Here is a 21094-nt window from a genome sequence, read left to right on the forward strand (position 1 = left end):
TACCTGTCAAAAAATAAAAACAACTTTAAGCCATTCACAAAAAGAAGAGAAACATTTAAGCTTCGAAGCAAAATTGTTCTAATATAAAACATTTGATGGATAATTCAACTGATTCGTCGGACGATGATGAATTGATAGGTGCGTAACAATTTAATAAATAAGAGATAACCTTAATCTGTAATCTATGTTAAATTTCCTCATAGCTCAATTGGAATTCTATACAATTAATAATTTACTTGCGAAACCTCCGTAAGACCTAACAACTTAGTTTTCTACAAAACAAGAACAAAATAAGTCAATTTTGAAGTTTTAAAAAATAGATCATGATTACCTTCTAAAATTCGGAGGCAAATAGCTTCTTCATCGTCTATTATGTACAAAACATCCTTAAATACAACTTCAACTAACATTAACCTACATACCCCAGAAATTCTTGGATATCTTTGGATTCCTTTTTGACATATTAGTTGTTATTTTACACGTAAAACACTAACAAAAAGGTATCCGGATACCCTATCTGTCTGAGATTGAACGTAGCCATTACCATCAATAAAATTCAAAGTGGGATTTGACGTTGAGTCGGCCCAACACTCAACGGACTGACGAATGAAACTGAATGAACACAAAATTTCTTATTTTTTTAAATACGAGTAAAGTGGGGAACACTGCATTATGAAAGTTGAAATTTATATTTAACTATATACATCACAGATTATATTAAATTGATAAGCTTTCTCAAATCAATGATAATATTTAATAGACAATTACTTAACTGTTTGTTGTGACATGCCAAAGGACTGACGTCTTAGAACTATTTGTGTTTTTTTTTTAATAACTTGTATTCAAAATCAAGAACTGAAATTGGGTGACTAAATAAAGGTCTTTTGATTGTTTTAAAATACTTGTCTTTGTACTTTGTCAAACTAGCGCAGGTGATGAGTTCCGCCCCGGTAATTCAAATGTACACAAGATAGCAAATAAGGTGCATCAATTTCACCATTAATGAGTTGATGAAAAAATACTAAGTCATTATTAACACGCCTTTGATGGAGAGATTGCATTTGAAGAAGTAGAATACGATGTTCATAGGGAGGCAGATCATAGGGATCTTCCCAAGGAAGACCTTTTAGAGCAAAGCGAATGAAATTATGTTGAATTGATTCAATACGTTTTCTATGAATTTCGTAATAGGGAGTCCATACCTGCGAAGCATATTCAAGATGAGGACGAACATGGCAATTATACAAAGAAAGGGTAACATAGGGATCATTGAACTCCTTTGCCCAGCGTTTTATAAAACCAAAAAACCTTATTAACAATAAAATTAATGTGATGTGTAAACTCTAAGTTGGAACAGAAATGTACACCTAAATCTTTAAATGTGGAGACACGACAGAGTTTTTGCTGTGATATACAGTAGTCAAATACGTTACTGATTAGTTTTTTTAGTGAAAGTTATAGTCTGTCATTTTAAAGGTTTGAGTAAAAGGCTATTTTTCCCACACCAAAATGTGAAACTATCAATGTCGGCTTGTAAAAGAATACGATCATGGGTGGACTTTATTATTTTGAAAATCTTCATATCGTCAGCAAAAATGAGAAGTTCACTTGAGCGTAGACATGACGATACATCGTTAATAGACAGGATGAACAGAAAAGGGCCAAGATGGCTTCCCTGGGGAACACCAGATTGAGCAACAAAAGGTTCAGAATGACAATTTCTAAATTTTACCTCGTAGGATCTTTTTTCAAGGTATGACTTAATCCAAGTTAAGAAAAATGGTGGAAAACCAGGAGCCTTAAGTTTAAATAAAATAATTTTGTGGCTTAGTTGGTCAAAAGCTTTAGAAAAGTCAGTGTATACACAGTCAACTTCATAACCTTGTTCTAAAGCGTTTGAACATATGTTTGAGAATGTGAGGAGATTAGTAACGGTTGATCTTTTTTTCACAAAACCATGTTGCTGTTCGCAAATGATATTTTTACTAAAATATGCTACGCTTTCACAAACAACTTGTTCAAATACTTTAGGAATGCAAGAAAGCTTTGCAATGGGCCTGTAGTTGCTTATATCCGACTTGTTACCTTTCTTGAAAATTGGTGTAAGAAATGACTTCTTCCATATACTGGGAAATTTGCCTGTTTTTAGGGAAAGTTTGAATAAAAACGTAAGGGGTTCAACTAAAACATTACTACACTTTTTTAGTACTATCGGGGGAATACCATCAGGACCGGCTGAGCAGGCATCATTCAACGTAGATAAAAGATCAAGGACCGTACTCTGTAGTACAGGTATGTGGCTACAGCTAGTTTGCGAAAAAGTGTGATTATTATGAAAATATACTTCATCAACTTCTTGAGGGCTATTAACAAATGACTCACGGAAATTCGTCGCGAAAGCGTTACAGATATCAAAAGTTTTATCTAACGAAAGGTTCTTGTAATTGAAGATAACTGGAAAGCCATCTGATTTTTTCTTTGAGTTTACAAAATTCCAACATTTTTTAGGTGCCCATATCAGTAACATAACGAGCATATAAATAATTAGAAAGAGATTTAAATTGGTTAAAGAGTTCAACATAAAAAGAGAAGTTGACTGGAGACAGAGTTTTGAGATACGTTTTCCATGCCTTATTTCTTTTGTTACGCAGTAAACGCAATTTTTTCGTGTACCAAGGATGGCTAAAGTTTGTATTTCTTGATTTCTTTATCGGTACATTTTTTTCAAAACAACAATTAAGGATCCTATAAAAAGTTGAAACTGCTTCGTCAATGTTAGAAAATGCTAGTGTATCAGCAATTCCAGAAATGGTTAAATCTTCAGACAACTGCTGGAAATTGGCTCTTTTGAAATCAAAATTATATAAGCAATCAAAAGAATTACTGTGATTAGTAAGGTGATTACTTAAGTCAAAAAAAATGTCCAAAGGGGGTGATATTTGTCAATATTAGTAATTCCTGATCTAGACTCTAGAACAAGAGTACTAATAGCGTCAGAAGAAAAGACTAAATCGAGAATTCGATTTTTTGAGTTTTTAATACAGCTTGTTTGCTGTAAGTCAGTAAGAAGGATTTTATCGAGAAGAGATAATTCCATTTGTGAAGAAGAAGGAGAGGCTTCAAGGCAGGATTCGTCTTCGGATGGAATCCAGTCAATGTGTGGTAAATTAAAATCACCTAAAAGTAAGATATTGGTGTCAGAGCTGGACAAATTTATAAGATAGTCTAATGCCAAGGAGAGATCGTTATAAACAGACTCCAAACTTTTTGGAGGAATGTAAACTTTTAAAATGAAAAAAGTCTTAGTCTGTACCATTATCTTTACACATACCAGTTCAATTGATAATACAAATGGAAAAGATACAGAAGAAGAGAAATATGTATTTTTTACCACATGGACAAGGGAACACTTTGGAAAAAACAAAAAAAATGAACACCTTACCGGGGAGAACTTTAGTTTTAAACAAAATATCACAAAATTCAAGAAAATTGAAATTGATTAAAATGCTATTATAACACAATATTTGATAAAATTAATGAATAAAACAAAATTAAGTTCACTTATTCAGTGAAATTTAACACCACTATAAATATCTAAACACGATTTATATAAGAAAAAAAAAGGAAAATATAGAGCCTATAAAAACATCACTAATAATAAGAACCACTTATTGATTATAGAAAAAGGATTATGAAAATTCAAGGATATCAACTTTTAATTCAAAAGAAAAACATCTAAACGCCGACCTTAAGACAGCTGTAAGAATGATGAATAATTTCCGGACAAAATACTTGAAGACCTGAAGAAAATCCAAAACAGTTAAAATTCAGGTGCTGGAGTGGATGATATTTTTTAATGGTATAGTATTTTTCATAGCTTTCGTTATTGGAAGATCAGAAAACAAGTACCACAGCAAGACATTTTGTTTCATAGATCTCTCGAAACTGTATAAAAGCCTTACACCTGAAAGATGACAAAATTCGCTGCAAGTAAACTCAAGGCCAACAACCTCAGTTTCATTGAGGTTGGCAGCATCATCATATGTTTTAAGTGGCAAAAATGCATTGAAGTAATTTGAAATTAGCTGTCAAAACAAGGCAACCCAACGCATCCATTGGTGCACTCCAATCCGTTTCAAACGTCAATGTCAACGGATATGTTGTCGCAATGCACATGACGGATTCTATGATTCGGCTTCTTGAGAATACAGACATTTCTGATTTGGATTTTTTAAATTATTTGCTTTTTTAAGATTTATGGCTGAATCACAAACACTCTTCAGCTTCGGCTTCAGCCATAGGAATTCAATGCATGCTATCACAATGAAGCTTCGACATCGCGTTTCTTTTGACAATCGTAAGGAAAAGAACGTAATGTGACTCCAAACGGGAGCTCTAGTTCAATTATCGAACATTTGCTTTGTCTGACAGCTCAACAGCTGTAAAAAAATGTCAACAAACAAAATATTTGCTCTTTGGAGGGATGAAATAATTGAATTTTCATTCAAAGCAACCTCGAAGCAGGCCCACCGTTACGCAGACGAAGCTGAAGCTGAAGCGTGTTTGTGATTCAGCCATTAACAAGCCAAACAAATATTTAAATGAAGAGGTTACGAATATGAGTTTTCATTTTAAAAAACCCGCTATTTGGAAGTTGTCACTTTTGAAGCTGTGATAATATAACATTTGACACCTAAAAATTAGCCCATTTGGAAATAAAAATCGAAAGATACATGCTTCAACAGACATCAACCCATTGAAGTTGTAAAAAGAAGAATTTCGAAGAATTGAATCAGCACCGACGATAGTAAAATTGCTGACAAAATTTGAGGAGTTGGTAAAGTGATGTGAAGAATTGGAAACATGTGCGCTGTTAAGAAAAATATTGCTGCTGTAGACCGCAGTGTTGACGAAAACCCACATACTTCAATATTAAGAATAAGGCAGTCGACAAACGACATATTACAGTATTTGACATAGAGGCTTGGGTGCTTAGGCTTCTTAAAATTTGATGAGGCACATTTTCAAATTTAAATCTACATAAGCAGAATTATAGGGTCGGAAAATTTAAGACTGATTACAAAAATAAATTCTTAGTTCTCAACGTGGCTCTGTTTTATGCCGCATGCTGGGAAAAAGTTGTGATTGGACCTTTAACATAAGTTTCGCTACCGTGTTTTAATTACTGTTTTTTTTTTAACTCAGGAATTAGATGTTTTTTTATCTAGGAAGCAAATATACAATTTAAGAACGTTACATTAAAGGATTCTTATAGGAATTTTGGTCAGTAAAAGTGTGTTCTATCAATGTTAAATAAAGATTTTATTTATATAAAGTGTATATTGGTTTTAGTAATCCTTCTTAAAAATTGTTTGTCTCTTTAAAGTATTGACTTCTCGAGACAATTCGCGCACTTATTTTGTGTCGTAAATCCAGCCGTAGAGATTTCCAAGTCCAACTACAAATACATTTTTCTTATTTTTCAGAAAAAGAATTACTTTTTAAATTTCATGTCCGCAAAAAGCCTAGTGCTAATTTGTTAACAAGATATATTGATTAAAACGGTCTTATAACTAAAAAGTTGTTTAAACAAAAACTGATGTCACGAAATTGTCTAACAATATTCTAAGAAATCCTAATAAAACATTACGGCTAAATGATTATAAAAAAATACCTTACCTAACCCTTCGACGCGGTGTGTTAGTGGTTTCAAGATAAAACGAAAGTACTTAAATTTTATTGTTGTTCTTTTAAAGAGAAGAGAAGGGACCCATAATACCACATAGGGTTTTGTTTATGTAAACTGGAGTGGATCAAATGTCAGTTTTATGGATTAAAAAAAAATACTCAACGATAATAAAAAGTTTCAATACATACCAATTTTTAAATGTAATAACCTCCGGATTGTAGTTGAATTTTTATAAATCATCTTTTCGCCACTTCATAACACATTATTCGTTCAAAATATTATAAGATTTTATATAAAATACGTATTGAAATGAAATCAAAATTGAAAGTTTAGTGAAAATGTTTTCAGTTTTCTATTTTTCGATTGATTTTACTTCCAATACTCTTTGGAATCACTTGTCGATTGAATTAATTTCTTTTGTTTTTTCGTCAATGTCTTAAAAGTTCTTAAGAAACACTTTTTACTCGAAATTTTATATTGAAGTCACTTTTCGTGGTAAAAAAAATGTTTAAAACTCTGTGTAACCTTAAGCTGCCCATAGAAACCACACTTGTGTGCACACCGGTGTACTGATAACCGCTGTGGCATTACGCCACACAGGAAATACTAAACCTTAAGGTACGTGTCCATTTGAGACTACTTCTGCTATTAAAATATCGAGAGCAACTCTCGGGAGACAAATTTTAGAAGTTTTGCTATCGCGAGCTCTCTGCTAGAATATTGAGAGTTTTCTTGCTGAGAGTACTCTTATAATCGTGTCAACTTGCTAGTTTTCTTCTGCTAGCATAATATCAGTTGGCCATCCACACTGATAACTTTTCATCCCGTTTGTCGATTTGCCTTGCTTTAAAGGTCTGTAGGTTTTCGTGTTATGCTAAAAAAGTTGTCAGTTGAATTATTCTAATGGCTGAAACACAAACACGCTTCAGCTTCGGCTTCGCCTGACGTTTACGAGTTCAGCCATAGGAATTCAATGCATGCTATCACAATGGAGCTTCGACCTCACGTTTCGTTCGACAATCGTAAGGAAAAGAACGTAATGTGACTCCAAACGGAAGCTCTAGTTCAATTATCTGAACATTTGCTTTGTCTGACAGCTCATCAGCTGTAAAAAAATGTCAACAAACAAAATATTTGCTCTTTGAAGGGATGAAATAATAGAAATGTTATTCAAGGCAACCTCGAAGCAGGCCTAACGTAACGCAGACGAAGCCGAAGCTAAAGCATGTATGTTTTTCAGCCATAAAATATTTAAAAATTACCAAAAACATTTTGCATTTGATGAAATAGTTTGATTTCAAAATCTATTTTTGTAAACGAGCTTTTTAGTCGAAAAACTATTTCTACCAATGTTAGTAGCATTTGATTATATTTCTTAAATAAATAAATACAAATTGGATGAATGAATCTAATTTAAAGCCAATATCTTCTATTGTTCATGAGATATCGAGAGCCGAACATCAATTTTTACCAAAATTTCGTACTAATTTTGAAGATTGTATTTTTTTTATGAAAATATGGGTTTTTATAAAAACACTACAGAATATCGAAAACAATATTTTCTGTGAATAAAAAAGTTTGAAGACAATATTTTTAATTTTTGAAAAGCTATTTGAGTCGAAAGTAAATTTTTACCAAGTTTTAGTACAGGTTTTTTTTAGGTTTTTATTTTTTGTAAAAAAAAACTGTCAAATAGATTTTTCTCAAAATTTTACTGAATGTTAAAAACAATATTTCTTATAAGTTAAAATTAGTTGGAAGCCATAATCTCAAATTTTTGAAAAGTTATTTGAGCCAAAATTCAATTTGTAACAACTTTGAGAAATGTTTTTTAAGGTTTTTATTTTTTATAAAAAAACTGTCAATTCGATTTTTTCAAAATTTGTTAAAAACGTTATTCTTCGTTGCACAAAATTTGTCTGGATATAAAATAATTTTGTATTCGTACAATTTTCGAGGTGACAAATTTAGCCGTTAGTTGGATTGTTATCTGTATAACAAAATTTATTTGAAGTCGATATCTTAACTAGTTCTTGAGCTATGAAAGACGAAAAAACGTCAGACTTTCGTCTCTAGGGATCTTGAAACGTCGAGAAATGTCAAAATTTTCAATTTGACAATTCGGACCCATTACAATCAGCCTTATCACAGGCCCCGTCGTAATAGATTCGTAGTACGAACCCCAAATAATTGTATCATTGGTCCCGTCGTACTAAAAAAATTTGCTACGAAATTCTGAGTTCGTGAAAATTGGTATCACTAGCCCCGAATGAATAGAAAGTTTGGCAGTTTTTTCTACGAACAATTATTTTGATCGGAGTTTTTAAAACGAACAAAAAATTAAGCTTGCGAAGATAAATTAAATAAAAATAAAATATATGAAAAGAATCATGTAAGTTTTACTATTGTTTTAATGTGAAAGTGTTTACCTATGTTTTTTTATTTTTTTTTTTTTGAAGGGCAAATAAAGTTATCACAAATAAAATTCAATTCGAAAGGCTTTATGAAAAGTCTTCAAGAAAAACTTGAAATTGCCCAAGGATTTTCAAAAATCCCTAAGGAGGAAGTGAATTCGTTTTGGGAGGCAGTAAAAATAGAGTTAAATAGTTAAAGACCCACCTTCTAAGGACACCTCTAGCTGGAAAAAAGTAAATTGAATAAATTAGTCCAAACTTTTTTATAATTTAATTTAATTCTTAAGTGTGGTTAAATTGGAAGGCATAAATCAAGAGGAACATGGTTGAGAACAAAAAAGAATGCAAAGCTACAGGTGGCGGAGCAAATAGAATGCATTTTTTTAGCAGCCTCGAAGAAGGTGTCATAAGAATGAATGAACTTTGACCAGCGGAATAAAAGATCCACAATCTTATATATTCGAAAATTCTTCCGAGCTTTTAGAATCAAATGAACCTTTTGAAAAGAAACAACTTGCCAATGTTTCGATGTTATCAGACGTAGTTGATGTGGGAAATGTTCCACGGCGCGGCGTCTTCCAACCACTTCGCGTCAATCATATGATTCATCCAGTCTTCGTGTATTTTCTTCATTTATTGCAAAGATTGCAACGACAATACTATCAACTTTTAAGATAGGTAGAAATGGCGATCTCAAGGCAACCTAGCCTGAGATCCAGTTAGGGCTGTATTGCGCCGTTTTGATACCAAAATCAACTTTTAAAGACAAAAACAAATAAAAATAAGAACAAATCGAAAGATGAAAAACGAACCTTTATTTAATTTTCTTATTTTGACGCATATCAGCTGATTTTAAAACTCCGAAATTAGTCACCCCTATCACAGAGTCCCTCGTAGCGAGTCCCCGAAAATTGTGTTACGCTACGAATACGAATACATTTACATCATAAGCCCCGAAGGCCCGAACGAATTCAAGAAAGCATTGCCACACAGAAATACTAATTTCGGAGTTTTAAAATCAGCTGATATGCGTCAAAGTAAGAAAATTAAATAAAAGTTCGTTTTTCATCTTTCGATTTATTCTTGTTTTTATTTGTTTTTGTCTTTAAAAATTGATAGTATTGTCGTTGCACTCTTTGCAATAAATGAAGAAAATACACGAAGACTGGATGAATCATATGACTGACGCGAAGTGGTTGAAAGACGCCGCCGTGGAACATTTCTCACATCAACTACATACGTCTGATGACATCGAAACATCGGCAAGTTGGTTCTCTTCACAAGGTTCATTTGATTCTAAAGGCTTTGAAGAATTTTCAAATCCAAAAGATTGTGGATCTTTTATTCCGCTGGTCAAAGTTTCAAGGCCATTCAGTGTTATGACACCTTCTTCGAGGCTGCTACAAAAATGCATTCTATTTGCTCTGCCACTTGTAGCTTTGCATTCTTTTTTGTTCTCAACCATTTTCCTCTTGATTTATGCCTTCCAATCTAACCACACTTAAGAATTAAATTAAATTATAAAAAAGTTTGGACTAATTTATTCAATTTACTTTTTTCCAGCTAGAGGTGCCCTTACAAGGTGGGCCTTTAACTATTTAACTCTATTTTTACTGCCTCCCAAAACGAATTTACTTCCTCCTTAGGGATTTTTGAAAATCCTTGGGCAATTTCAAGTTTTTCTTGAAGACTTTTCATAAAACCTTTCGAATTGAATTTTATTTGTGATAACTTTATTTGCCCTTCAAAAAAAAAAATGAAAAAAATATAGGTAAACACTTTCACATTAAAACAATAGTAAAACTTACATGATTCTTCTCATATATTTTATTTTTATTTAATTATCTTCGCAAGCTTAATTTTTTGTTCGTTTTAAAAACTCCGATCAAAATAATTGTTCGTAGAAAAAACTGCCAAACTTTCTATTCATTCGGGGCTAGTGATACCAATTTTCACGAACTCCGAATTTCGTAGCAATTTTTTTTAGTACGACGGGACCAATGATACAATTATTCGGGGTTCGTACTACGAATCTATTACGACGGGGCCTGTGATAAGGCTGAGTATTTCTGTGTGGCAATGCTTTCTTGAATTCGTTCGGGGCTTATGATGTAAATGTATTCGTATTCGTAGCGTAACACAATTTTCGGGGACTCGCTACGAGGGACTCTGTGATAGGGGTGAATAACTTCCTATTGAAAGTTAAAAATGTAATTTCAAATCAAATTTATATGAACAAAAGACATAGTTTCCACTGCTTTGCCATGTTTACTCTCGACAGCTACTCGCAAAATACGAACTGTGTTGGTATTCCGCTAGCTTCTCTCGCATAGTGGTAAACACATGTGTCCACTTGCGAGTGACTTTCAAAAAGATCGAATGTCGAGTCGAGAGTAATTAGTCAACTCTCTGCGAAATACTCTCCCGTCTCGACTACTCGTATGTCCACTTGCGAGATCGCTCTCGAGAGCAGCTTGGATGTAGTTGTAGATCCAAATGCTAAAAACGCCATAATGTGCCGCAAGACAGTCGAAAAATTCGTGTCTTCTGTAGAACTTTCACTTACAGCAACCATATTTTTTTAGTGTTATAAGCGAAACAATTATGCATTTCAATGGGCAGGTTCAGGTGACATAAGGGACTTGAAAGTTGTCTGGAAAGTAAGTCAAGAAAAATCTCCCTTACTATCAAGTCAAGTCAAGTTATGTCAAAATGACAACTGATCATGTTTTTTCATTAAATTGAAGGCTGAGCTTTACTACTCTATAATTTATTTATTTTCTGCACAATTCCATTTAATATTATCTGTAAAAGGACTAATTGTAAATTTAAAAAAAGAAATAAATAATATTTCTCTACAATATAAAAGAGAAATCGTAATGGACTTGTAGCTTGTGTGGGGAGTGTTTTGTAGCCAATAATGTGTTTGGAAGGTTTTATACTAAGAACTTAATGTAGATGTTTGTGAAGTGAAGTTCTGAATTTGAAATTCATGACACTTGGAAAACTAACTAGTTACCTTGGTCAATATTTACGTTCAAAGAATGAAGTTGACAGCAAATGAAGTCCCTTATATTGCCTGAACCTGCCCAATATCTGTAACCAATCCAGGTTTATCAAATTTCTTCAAAATTTTGTCAATTGGATGATTATTTTAACTATAATCTCGTCTTAAAGCCCAATATGTGGCTGTTTCAGAATCACCATTTTTGCAGTAGGGTTTTACAATTTGTATGCTTTGTGCGAAAGTTAATCCATCCATTATCTAAAATGTCAGACTTTCAGCTGAAAAAAAATTGGTTTAACAACTTAGTTTGACAGATGTCGAATTACAGTCCTATACTTTTGAAACCGCTAAATGGATAACCCATTATTTTGCTTACAACTTACAACACAAATTCAGTTCCAAAAAAACGACATATTTTGGGTTAAGAAAGAAAGAGCATATTTAGAAACTGTAAGTATAAGTATTTTATGTATAAAAGCCAGCTGCATAAGCATAACCGCATCTGTAAAAATGCGTTTTATAAAAACTTGAAATCAAGTAAATTGAGATGAGAAAAATAGTTCCGTTGTTTTCTCTTTTGGTGTTTAAAAATTTAAAACAGATTTGTATGCAATGCAAAAGTATAACCACAAAAAGCAAACCTCTCTGAAGCTTTATTCAGTTACGTGTTTTGAAATGACAAAGAACAGTTTCGCGTATTGTACCTACACATTCAAGCCTAGTACGCTGCTGATGCGAATCGAATATTCCCATTCAAAAATGACATGACGAAATCAAACTAAAAATTTCGCTGTGCTTTTCATTTTTCAGTACGCTGCTGAATGACGGAATGTGTCATTGGATTTGTATAATGTGTTCCAACAATACATTTCTGAATCGGAAACTCAGGATGTTGAAGATGTTATTGGTGATGTGCAACAAGTGATCAACTTCCAAAAAATAAACAGAAGAAAAAAAAATTGATTTCTCTTCGGAGGAAAAAAAGAAACTGGCTTCGTTGGTCGAAGCCAGTGAGAATATTTGGAATTTGGAGCATAGGCTTCACAAAAATAATTCAGCCGTGTTATTAAATAGAATTCTTTTCCACTTTTGTTTACCAGCAGCTGACTCTCAGAACTTGTCAATTGTTTTTGACAGCTGACAGAACAAAAAATTTGTTTAACTTCAGCTGCGTACTAGGCTTTAAGTGATTAAAAAAAAGTGGCCTAAGCTTAAGGCTTTTGACCGTACATCAAAAAACCGGACGGCATAAACAAGATGGCTAATTACATATTATACGGTTTTAACCGTATGGTAAAACACAATACATGCATGGTTCCTGTGCTTAGTATACTTTTTCACAGATTAAGTTCGAACTCTGCCGCACGAATAAAATCGTATGATGTGAAAACATGCATTTTGTCACGTACGCCAGTAAGCTTATCGCACCGTCCGGCAGCCATATACTGTAGTGGCAGTTGACGGTTGCTACACGGTGCGGCACCGGCATTTTCCCGTGGCCGTGTAATATAAAAGTGTATATGCTCTTCTTCGCGCCTCTAACAAAATGTCGCCGTCCGGTTTTTTGCCGTACGTTTAAAACCGTGTAGTGTGAAACGAACCTAAGGGCTATTTATAGGGAAATTTCAAGATCAGATCGTGTTGTCTACAATTTCTTGCAAGATCCAGAATCTTAGAGGGCTAAAAAAGATCCGCAGAAGCGACACGTCGCGGTAAGAGCCGTTTAATCAGCGCTACATCCGGATCCGATTCGATACATTTTTTGCAAGAAATGCGTGATGAATTGAGGTTAGAAGCTCCGGTTTCAACAGTTTTCCGTTCCATAAGAAGAAGTGAAGTGATTGTACGAACCAAAATGGTGCCAGGTTCAAATGTGAGCTTCATGGACCGGAGTTGAAAAACTGTAAGTAACATTACATACATTGATTAACACTCAACTCTTATAATTCCGATTGGCATTGTCTAATGAATATTTTTTTTTTAATTTTATTTTCAGTGCCGAAAAGAAGTTTAACCGGGAGAAATGATTACAACTGATATTGGGCAGGTTTAGACAATATAAGGGACCTTAAAGTAAAGCAAGTACATGATTGGCCAGCTACCAAAATATTGCTTTCCAATTAGGGCAATTTTAATGGAAAGTTAGTAAAGAAAAATCTCCTGATTACAAAAAACGATTGCAGAAGCGCGTATTTGTAAAATTGCTATTGCGAGAAACGAGAATTGTAAAAAAACGTATTCACGAGTGCCTTCAAGCAGTCGTTCAGTTTTTTTTTTTGTTTTGTTACTGTCTAGTGTGAATCATTATTGTGTTTTGGTTTGATTTTCATTTTGATGAGGGAGATAAAATGTAAGTTAAATAATTAATATAATGGTGAAAAACATAAAAATAAGATATTTCTAATATTTAGGCCTACAAAAAATGCTAAACAAATAGACTTGATGGTAGCTTTCATGGGAAGTAATGCAAATGTTGCTAACAATTATTTGCCGACGAGCTAAATCCAAAGCCAACAATCTTGCGTGTGATCCTCCAGAAAAAACAACAGAGGCACCAGTGTTAATGTATTGATGGAAAATGCTAATAATCAAGATTACTTTATTACTTTAATCGAAAACCCTCAACCACAACTTGAAAACATTGAGAATAGTGAAAAAGTTGCTCGAACCTTGAAAATATTTTAGGAATTTACTTAAATACAGCATAAACAAAAGGATTTTCATTTACTTACGTGGAACTTGAAAGGCTCATTGGGTCGGATGAAATTCTTAAGAGTGCCCTTGTTACACGCATTTCTCCTTCGGATTCAGATTCATCTTCGCTTTCAAAAAAGTAATCGCAATGAAAAAACATTTTACCGAACCGAATGCAAATCAAATTTAAACTTAAAACTTTTTCAACATTCACATTTTGACATTTGTAAATAGGTGTGAAGTTAGTTGCGTTTAAAAAAATACCACTTTACATTTTTGGCTGGCAACATTTTTCTTGATTCCGTTTTCGTTTCTCATAGTCACTCTACGCCATGAGTTTCGTTTTTTTCTGCCGTTCGTTTCGTATTTCATAATAAGGGCCAGGTTGGTGAATTAAAGTTCTGAATTTCAAATTCATGACACTTGAAAAACTAATTGTTCATAAAAACGATTGTATCGATTTCGGAACCGGCATTCCAGGGGCTGTTGGTGAGAAAGAATGACGATTCAATGTTTTTTTATTTTATTCAATCTGTCATTTCATGTATTCGTACAGCATAAGGTACCAAATTTTGTAAAGCGTATTTCGAAGGGTAGGTAGTAGAAGTAGGATTCATGACAGCGGATTCAATTGCGCTCTCAGACGTACTAGGTATTAGGTCAATGGCGGAATATAAAATGTCATGCAATATAGACAAATTATGTTTGTTTGCAAAAGATAAATTTGATAAATCAATCACAGAAGCGACTTCATTTTTAGCGAGTGTCCATTCAACTTAACTTAGGGCGATTTTGTTCACTAGAAGTTGAACATAACTTGGGGATTTTTATTGTCAACTTGACAATTCGGTTTTGTTCACTCAAAGTTGACGTTTATAACTTTCGGTTTTAAACTCGAGAGTTTACAAAACTTTTGATTTTCTTAACTTCCCGAAAAAGTAGAAGTTAAGAAGAAAACTTTTGTTTTATATATTAAAAAAAAAATTAACAAAAATGTATCGAAGAAATTATTTTTGGGAAAATTCGGCATATTCATCTTCAAGCAGCGAAGATGAAAAACGTCTGCAAATGGCAGAACGTTCTCGGTCATATTCAGCCTTTTCGCATTCAATTTTTGCTCGTTTGTGATCTAACGCAGCCTTTTCATGCTCAAATTGATAGCGTTTTTTTTCCCCCTCTAAAATTTCCATTTCCATATTGTACTTACTTTCGGCATGTTTTTGCTTCTCTTCCGATAACTTACTTTAAATTTCACCTCTGTCCATTTTTCGTCCACGGCATTGCAACAACGCTTTTATCGTCTTCTTTAATTTTGAGGGATTCACCCTCTCCCAAGATTCATCACCTTCTGGACCTTTAACTGACAATGGCGACTCTGCATTTTGGTTTTTGGTCGTTTTTGAATCTCCGACTTGGCAGTTAAAAGTGGCCTCGCCGGTCAAAAGTGTTTTATTACTTTTATCCGAAGCATCGACTACGATCACATTCTAATTCTCATCTTCCGAATTGAGACAAAAGGTAACATCGTCCACAATTATATCCTCCAAAGAAATATATTCCGTTTGATCGGTAGGTGCAGTGATTTTATGGCAAGCGTATTCCAATGCCGATTTGTTGGCTAATTCTTGCATAGCTTCGCTTAATGGTGGTGGTTCTTTTTTGGGTGGTCCACCGCCTGTCTTTTTTGCATCTCTTGAGAAACAAAATGCTCGATCTCTTAACGTTTGCTTTATTTTAATATACTTTTCGCGAAGAGATTTTAGATTTCGTTCCTTTAAAAAAATAAAGAGATACATAGTACGATATGAACATACAAAATATCTCATCGGGTAGTTACACATCCTGGCGGTGCAACATGGAATCAACGTGTTATTTTCTCCCATGCCTTTTCTTTATCACGATTGGTTACCTTGTCTGTCTTTTTATTTTCTATCACTGATTTGTATAAAAGAGCATTTTTAACTAACCAATCCTCCTCTTCGGGAGTATAAAGCACTTTATACATTCTTTTTGTCGTTTCCTTGATATTCATGTTTATTATTTTTTTTTTATTAATTTTAAAATCAAAACATCAACAGCTCGTTTGCTTTTCAAATTAAAAACTGACATAATTTGTATTGACTGTCACAAATATCCCAAGGATATTTTCAAAACTAAAAGTTGGCCAACTTTTGCTTTTCAAACTCGAGAGTTATGAAAAAAATAGTGAACAAAATAGATTCTTAACTTTTGTTTTAACTCTCGACTTAAAGTCAACTCTCAAGTTTGTCAACTTGAGAGTTTGCTTCAAGTTAAGCAATAGTGAACAAAATCGCCCTTAGTTGATTTGTAATCAAGACAACTCAATTTGACGACAACTGCAACAAAAATCCTATTATGGGAGACAACTTTTTTCAGTTGAGTCTTGAGTAGACCAAATACGTCAAAATCAGCTGCGTAAAGTAAAATACGTGGGAATTTCAAAATTTTGAATTCAGTGCAAAATTTTATAAAAAGACAAAATAATAGGAAATGGTGTTTCTTGGAAATTCGGAAAAAGAAAATCCCCTGAATGTTGCGCTGATGAGAAAAAATATTCGAGATCACTCTAATCAATTGGAAGTTCCAAACAAAAAGTATTATTTACAAACAAATTCTTTGATGAGTGTTGATTTTAATGTCTTCGTTTTGTTTCAGATTTATGTATAAGTAATTTTAGACTCAACAAAGACGCATTTGTTTATGTGCTAGATGAAATCAAAGATCATTTGAAACAACCACAGCGTTCCTCCGCAATCCCGCCAATTCTCAAACTCTGCACTGCCCTACGTTTCATGGCAGAAGGAAGTTACCAAAAGTGCTGTGGTAATGATTTTAATTTAGGCCTTGCTCAGCCAACAGGTTCGGTAGTGTTAATAGAAGTGCTAGACGTAGTAGAAGAACGTATCTGTCCACAGTAGATTAAGGCTCGTATGACAAATGATGAGATGAATTTATCAAAAATTAATTTTTACCAGAAAACCAGATTTCCTGGAGTATATCCCATCTTTAGTATTTTTATAAAATAACATTTATCATCGACAGGTTTGTGACTACAAAATGAATGTGCGTTTCGTAGATTCCAGATATTCGGATGCTAATCAAGATTCATTCCTTTACAATTTAAGTGAATACCTATAAGGAAATGTTAAATGAATTGGATGAGAACACTTTTATTTTGGGAGATGCTGGATATCCTTTAGAGAAACATCTAATGACTCAATTTCGATTGGCTAGTAGTAAAACTTAAATAGAGAAAACTTCTCATAAAACTAAAACAATAACCATATAAAATTCACAGAATTTGAAATCATAAAACAAAAAAAAAACTAATTATTCTTTTAAAAAAAAAGCTATGTTGAGAAGTTGTTTGAAGTTGCAGGATTTCGATTTTCCTTTTTTTTGATTTGCACATTCAAAGCATGGAGCTCCGAAGCTTCTTCACATTTTTCAAACTTATTTAATCTTATACAAAATATTAATGCTAGAATTCGGTTATTTTTTTGAAAAATACAATTGATACATTTTTTATAAAACAAAATAAACACCTACAACATAATAACACTCAAATAAATAAACATTTGGCATATCTATACAGCAAGTGTGAAGTTCCTTAAATGGAATTTGGGTTACTGCAAAAATATCAGATGTACGTTTTTATAATCACCAATGAGAAATTAAATATTTAAATTATTGCTTTGGATACACACTTGTTCTCCAGACATCCAACATCATTGGAACTTAAACAATCGCTTGAATAAGGTTTGAAAATTAAATATCGCACGGTTTTATGTTGTTGACTAAGTGAAAAAGAATGGTCCAATAGTTTCTGATTATCTATTATTTGCAAAACTTCAAATCATCGGATTTCCCTCGTCATTGTTGATATTACTTCCCCATTGTGTATGATTTGCATTTGCTTTGGAAGAAAGAAAAATTAGATTATGTAATTTGCCCAACAGTATTGAAGATAAATGTTCTCTCTCAAAATTCTGCCACAATGATGGAAATCTTATGGAAAACTGCTTATAAGTTTTGTATATAAATAAAAAATATTGTTGATAATGAAAACTGCTTTACCGTAGGGCTCAATGAAAACTTAATAAGTTTTTAAACTTCTGAACTCCATCTTTAGAAAAATTAATAATATTTTTATTTTAAGTTAAGTAAATAGATCCTTAATAAACAAAAATAATACTTAAGTTTCATTATTATCAAAAAATTTACAATAATTGTGTTGATAAACAATTACTTTTTTTTATATTCAAATAAATGATAAGAATAAATAACAATATTTTTGTAACAATAATTATATTATTGTTTTTAAAGCTTTTTTAAAAATTAGTATCATATTAACATCTGATAATTCTTTAAGCACTTAAACTAGGACTTATCAGCTCTAAACAAACTAAAACTATATTATTTTTTTCTTTTACACAAACTACCTAATAGTATATCAATGTTAGACATACAAATAAAGTACACAATGCCTTAATATAATATTTAATTAAAAGTTTTAAACAAACATCATTACTTCAAGTAAAAACTAGATTATTAATTATTAATAAAGCCATAGTAGCTTTTAAGAAAAGAACAAGGGAAAATTAAATTTTATCAGAGTTTTGTAAAGTGTGCTTAAACATTTCTACATCATGACATTGCCGGGTACTCTTCAGGTCTCCAGCATATATTGTAAGACCCTTGGGATAAATTATTTTTATTTTCCTATAAATAGATGATATCATATCGATAGATGTTTCTCCTAAGTTACTCAAATGAACTTGATGTATGTGTTCAATTATTTTGGTAATCAATGGATTGGTTTCGTTACATGAGAAACAAACAAACATCATTTCTTGGCACGACAATTTTGGGTAAATAGCTTTTTTGTGAGCTTGAACTATGTGCTGCCTACAAATTTGTTCCTGGCTGAAAGACATGTTGCAAATATCACATTTATATTGTAAGTAATTATGTCCGAAATTTTGTATTAATCGAAAAGTACTTAAGTCCAAGCAATCTGCAAGAATTCTTTGCCGCCTCGGGCATGCACAAATAGGCAACTGAATATTATTGCTCTGAGTATTGGTAAAAATCTCATGGCAAACACCGCAACGATTAGGATCAATTATGCTGCGACATAAACGTGGCCTATCTGGATGCATAGCTTGATGGTGTGTTGACATAGATTGTAAGCTGCACTGGAAAAAACAATGCCCACATTCAACTCTTCGACTTAATCGGAATAAAAACCGTTCGTTAGCATGCACAGTTGAAAAATGCCTTTTTAAACTCGCGAAATCAGAGCATTCGAAGCTGCAATTACCGCATATTGGAGCAAGTTCGGGAAGAAGAAGAGACGACTGATCCAAAGCAGATTGTTGTTGATCAATTATTGAATGTTGTACATTTTGCGGCGTCATTAAATTCGTGGAAGTTTGGGTGTCGAATTGGATTACTTGTGGAGTCGAAATCATCGGGATTCCTGGTGATAAATGCGGCAAAAACATTCCTGTATTGTTTGGCATTATACTGTAATTTGGTATATAACACTGCGCAACAGATTCTTGGAAATTTCCGACTGCAGGCGATGGAAGTGGCTGCACAGGCATAACACTTGTTTGATTTAATTTTGTTTGGTTTTCCATGAGGTTTGATAAGTTCACACATTTTATAGAAACAGGTTGTGCCGGCGTTTCATTCACAACTTCCTCTAACTCCTCTTTAATAACAACTTCTTCCTTTATTTTGACAGGAATGTCTCCATTTGGTTTTGCTTTTTTGGAGGATGTTCCTGGAAAATCTTCAGATGGACGTTTTTCTTTTATCAATCGTGTTTCGAAAGTTAAGGGCGAAATTGACGTTACAACCGATTTGTACAAAAACGGTGTCAATATTTCAAACTTCAATTTGAATGGCTTTGACTGATGCTGTTGGGAATGAGCTTCTGCATCCAAAGCTGTTAATATAATTGCATCGCATGTAACACACTTCGGACAAAGTGATACTTTGTGTTCTTTTTTTAAGTGATACACCAATTTGTGTTTCTGTACTTTGAGACAGCAAAAACAAGCATCTGTAGTTGTAAAGGTCATTTTCCTTTCGGTCAAAAATATTGTTAAGGAGATTTTGTACTTCGTTTCATCTCTCCACATGCCTATCACAGGAACATCTCTAAAATTGTGAAATTGTACGATGTGTTTCGAAATACCAGATGAAGAATGATGATAAAATTTGCACACACAGCATATAAATACTTCTTGCTTGTGCAGCAGTTTGTGGTTTTTAATAGTTTCCCAAGTTGGATTATTTTGGTTAATGGAGCAGTGTGAGCATTTGTACTTGTCGGGAAGTGCATGCATAGTCACATGTGCATCTAAGTTATTCTCGTCTAAACCAACAAAGGGACAGGATCTTATGAGACACTTGAACCGTGGTAGTCCATTCATAATGTACTTTGGAATTTCAAGATACTCAAGGTCTGTTAGAGATGAAGCAGATAAAGCTTTCAACCACTCTTTGTGTTGGTTTTGCTGGAGCTTTGTTGCTAACTGCTGCCGCAAAGCATCGGATAACTTACGGAACAATGGTAACCAATCAATGGCGCCTAATGAAACATCTTTTTCCTTGAAAATGGAGAACGATACATCGCCATATGCAATTTTTCTTTCAATCGTTGCCCTAAATTCTGAGTGAAATGAGGCAAAATGCTCGCATATTTTTTCTCTCGAACAAAAACTTGTCACACAGTGAAAGCATATATATTCGTGACGTCGATGGCTTTCAAAATGAAGAGCTGCCAATTCAAGTGGGAACTGCTTAGGACAATAAGGGCAGGAGGCTGTATGAAAGATTTTATGACGTGTTGCGATATGCTTTTGCCAAAGTTCATAATGTAAAAATGAAGCTACACATTCAGGACAACGGTATAGAGTAGCTGTGGGAGCACCAGTATTTTCGGTGAGAATTTCAAGCAGTGGTCTAAGGCTTGTTTCTTCGTCTGTCAATGTCCTGGTCGATACATTTTTACTAGGCAGAGTGATACATTTCTCTTCAACAATTGTTATCTCAGCTGTATCTTGTTTAGCGATCTTTGAAGGTGTTGCCTTCTCCACTAAAGATTGATCCTTAGTGTTTGTAGAATTCGGAACATCATCATCCTCTTTAAATACAGCCTGATATACATCAGCTGGTGGAATTGGCAAACTTATATTGATTACATTCAGATTTTCAACAGCGTCCTATTTAAAGAAAACAAAACAGAAAAATAAA

The 21094-nt window shown here is 33.4% G+C and overlaps 1 protein-coding gene across 2 annotated transcripts in view; it reads right to left on the reverse strand.

Annotated features, from left to right (window-relative positions):
- Positions 1-17952: 17952 nt before the first annotated feature.
- Positions 17953-21094, reverse strand: part of LOC129954145 (uncharacterized) — a 35678-nt gene continuing 32536 nt past the window's right edge. For both annotated transcript variants that reach the window (XM_056067861.1, XM_056067860.1), the window contains exon 6: positions 17953-21063. In XM_056067861.1, the coding sequence (XP_055923836.1) occupies positions 18427-21063 (2637 nt within the window). In that variant the 3' untranslated portion in view covers positions 17953-18426. The remainder of the gene's footprint in view (positions 21064-21094) is intronic.

Source organism: Eupeodes corollae, chromosome 1 (assembly GCF_945859685.1).
Source record: "Eupeodes corollae chromosome 1, idEupCoro1.1, whole genome shotgun sequence".
NCBI lineage: Eukaryota > Metazoa > Arthropoda > Insecta > Diptera > Syrphidae > Eupeodes > Eupeodes corollae.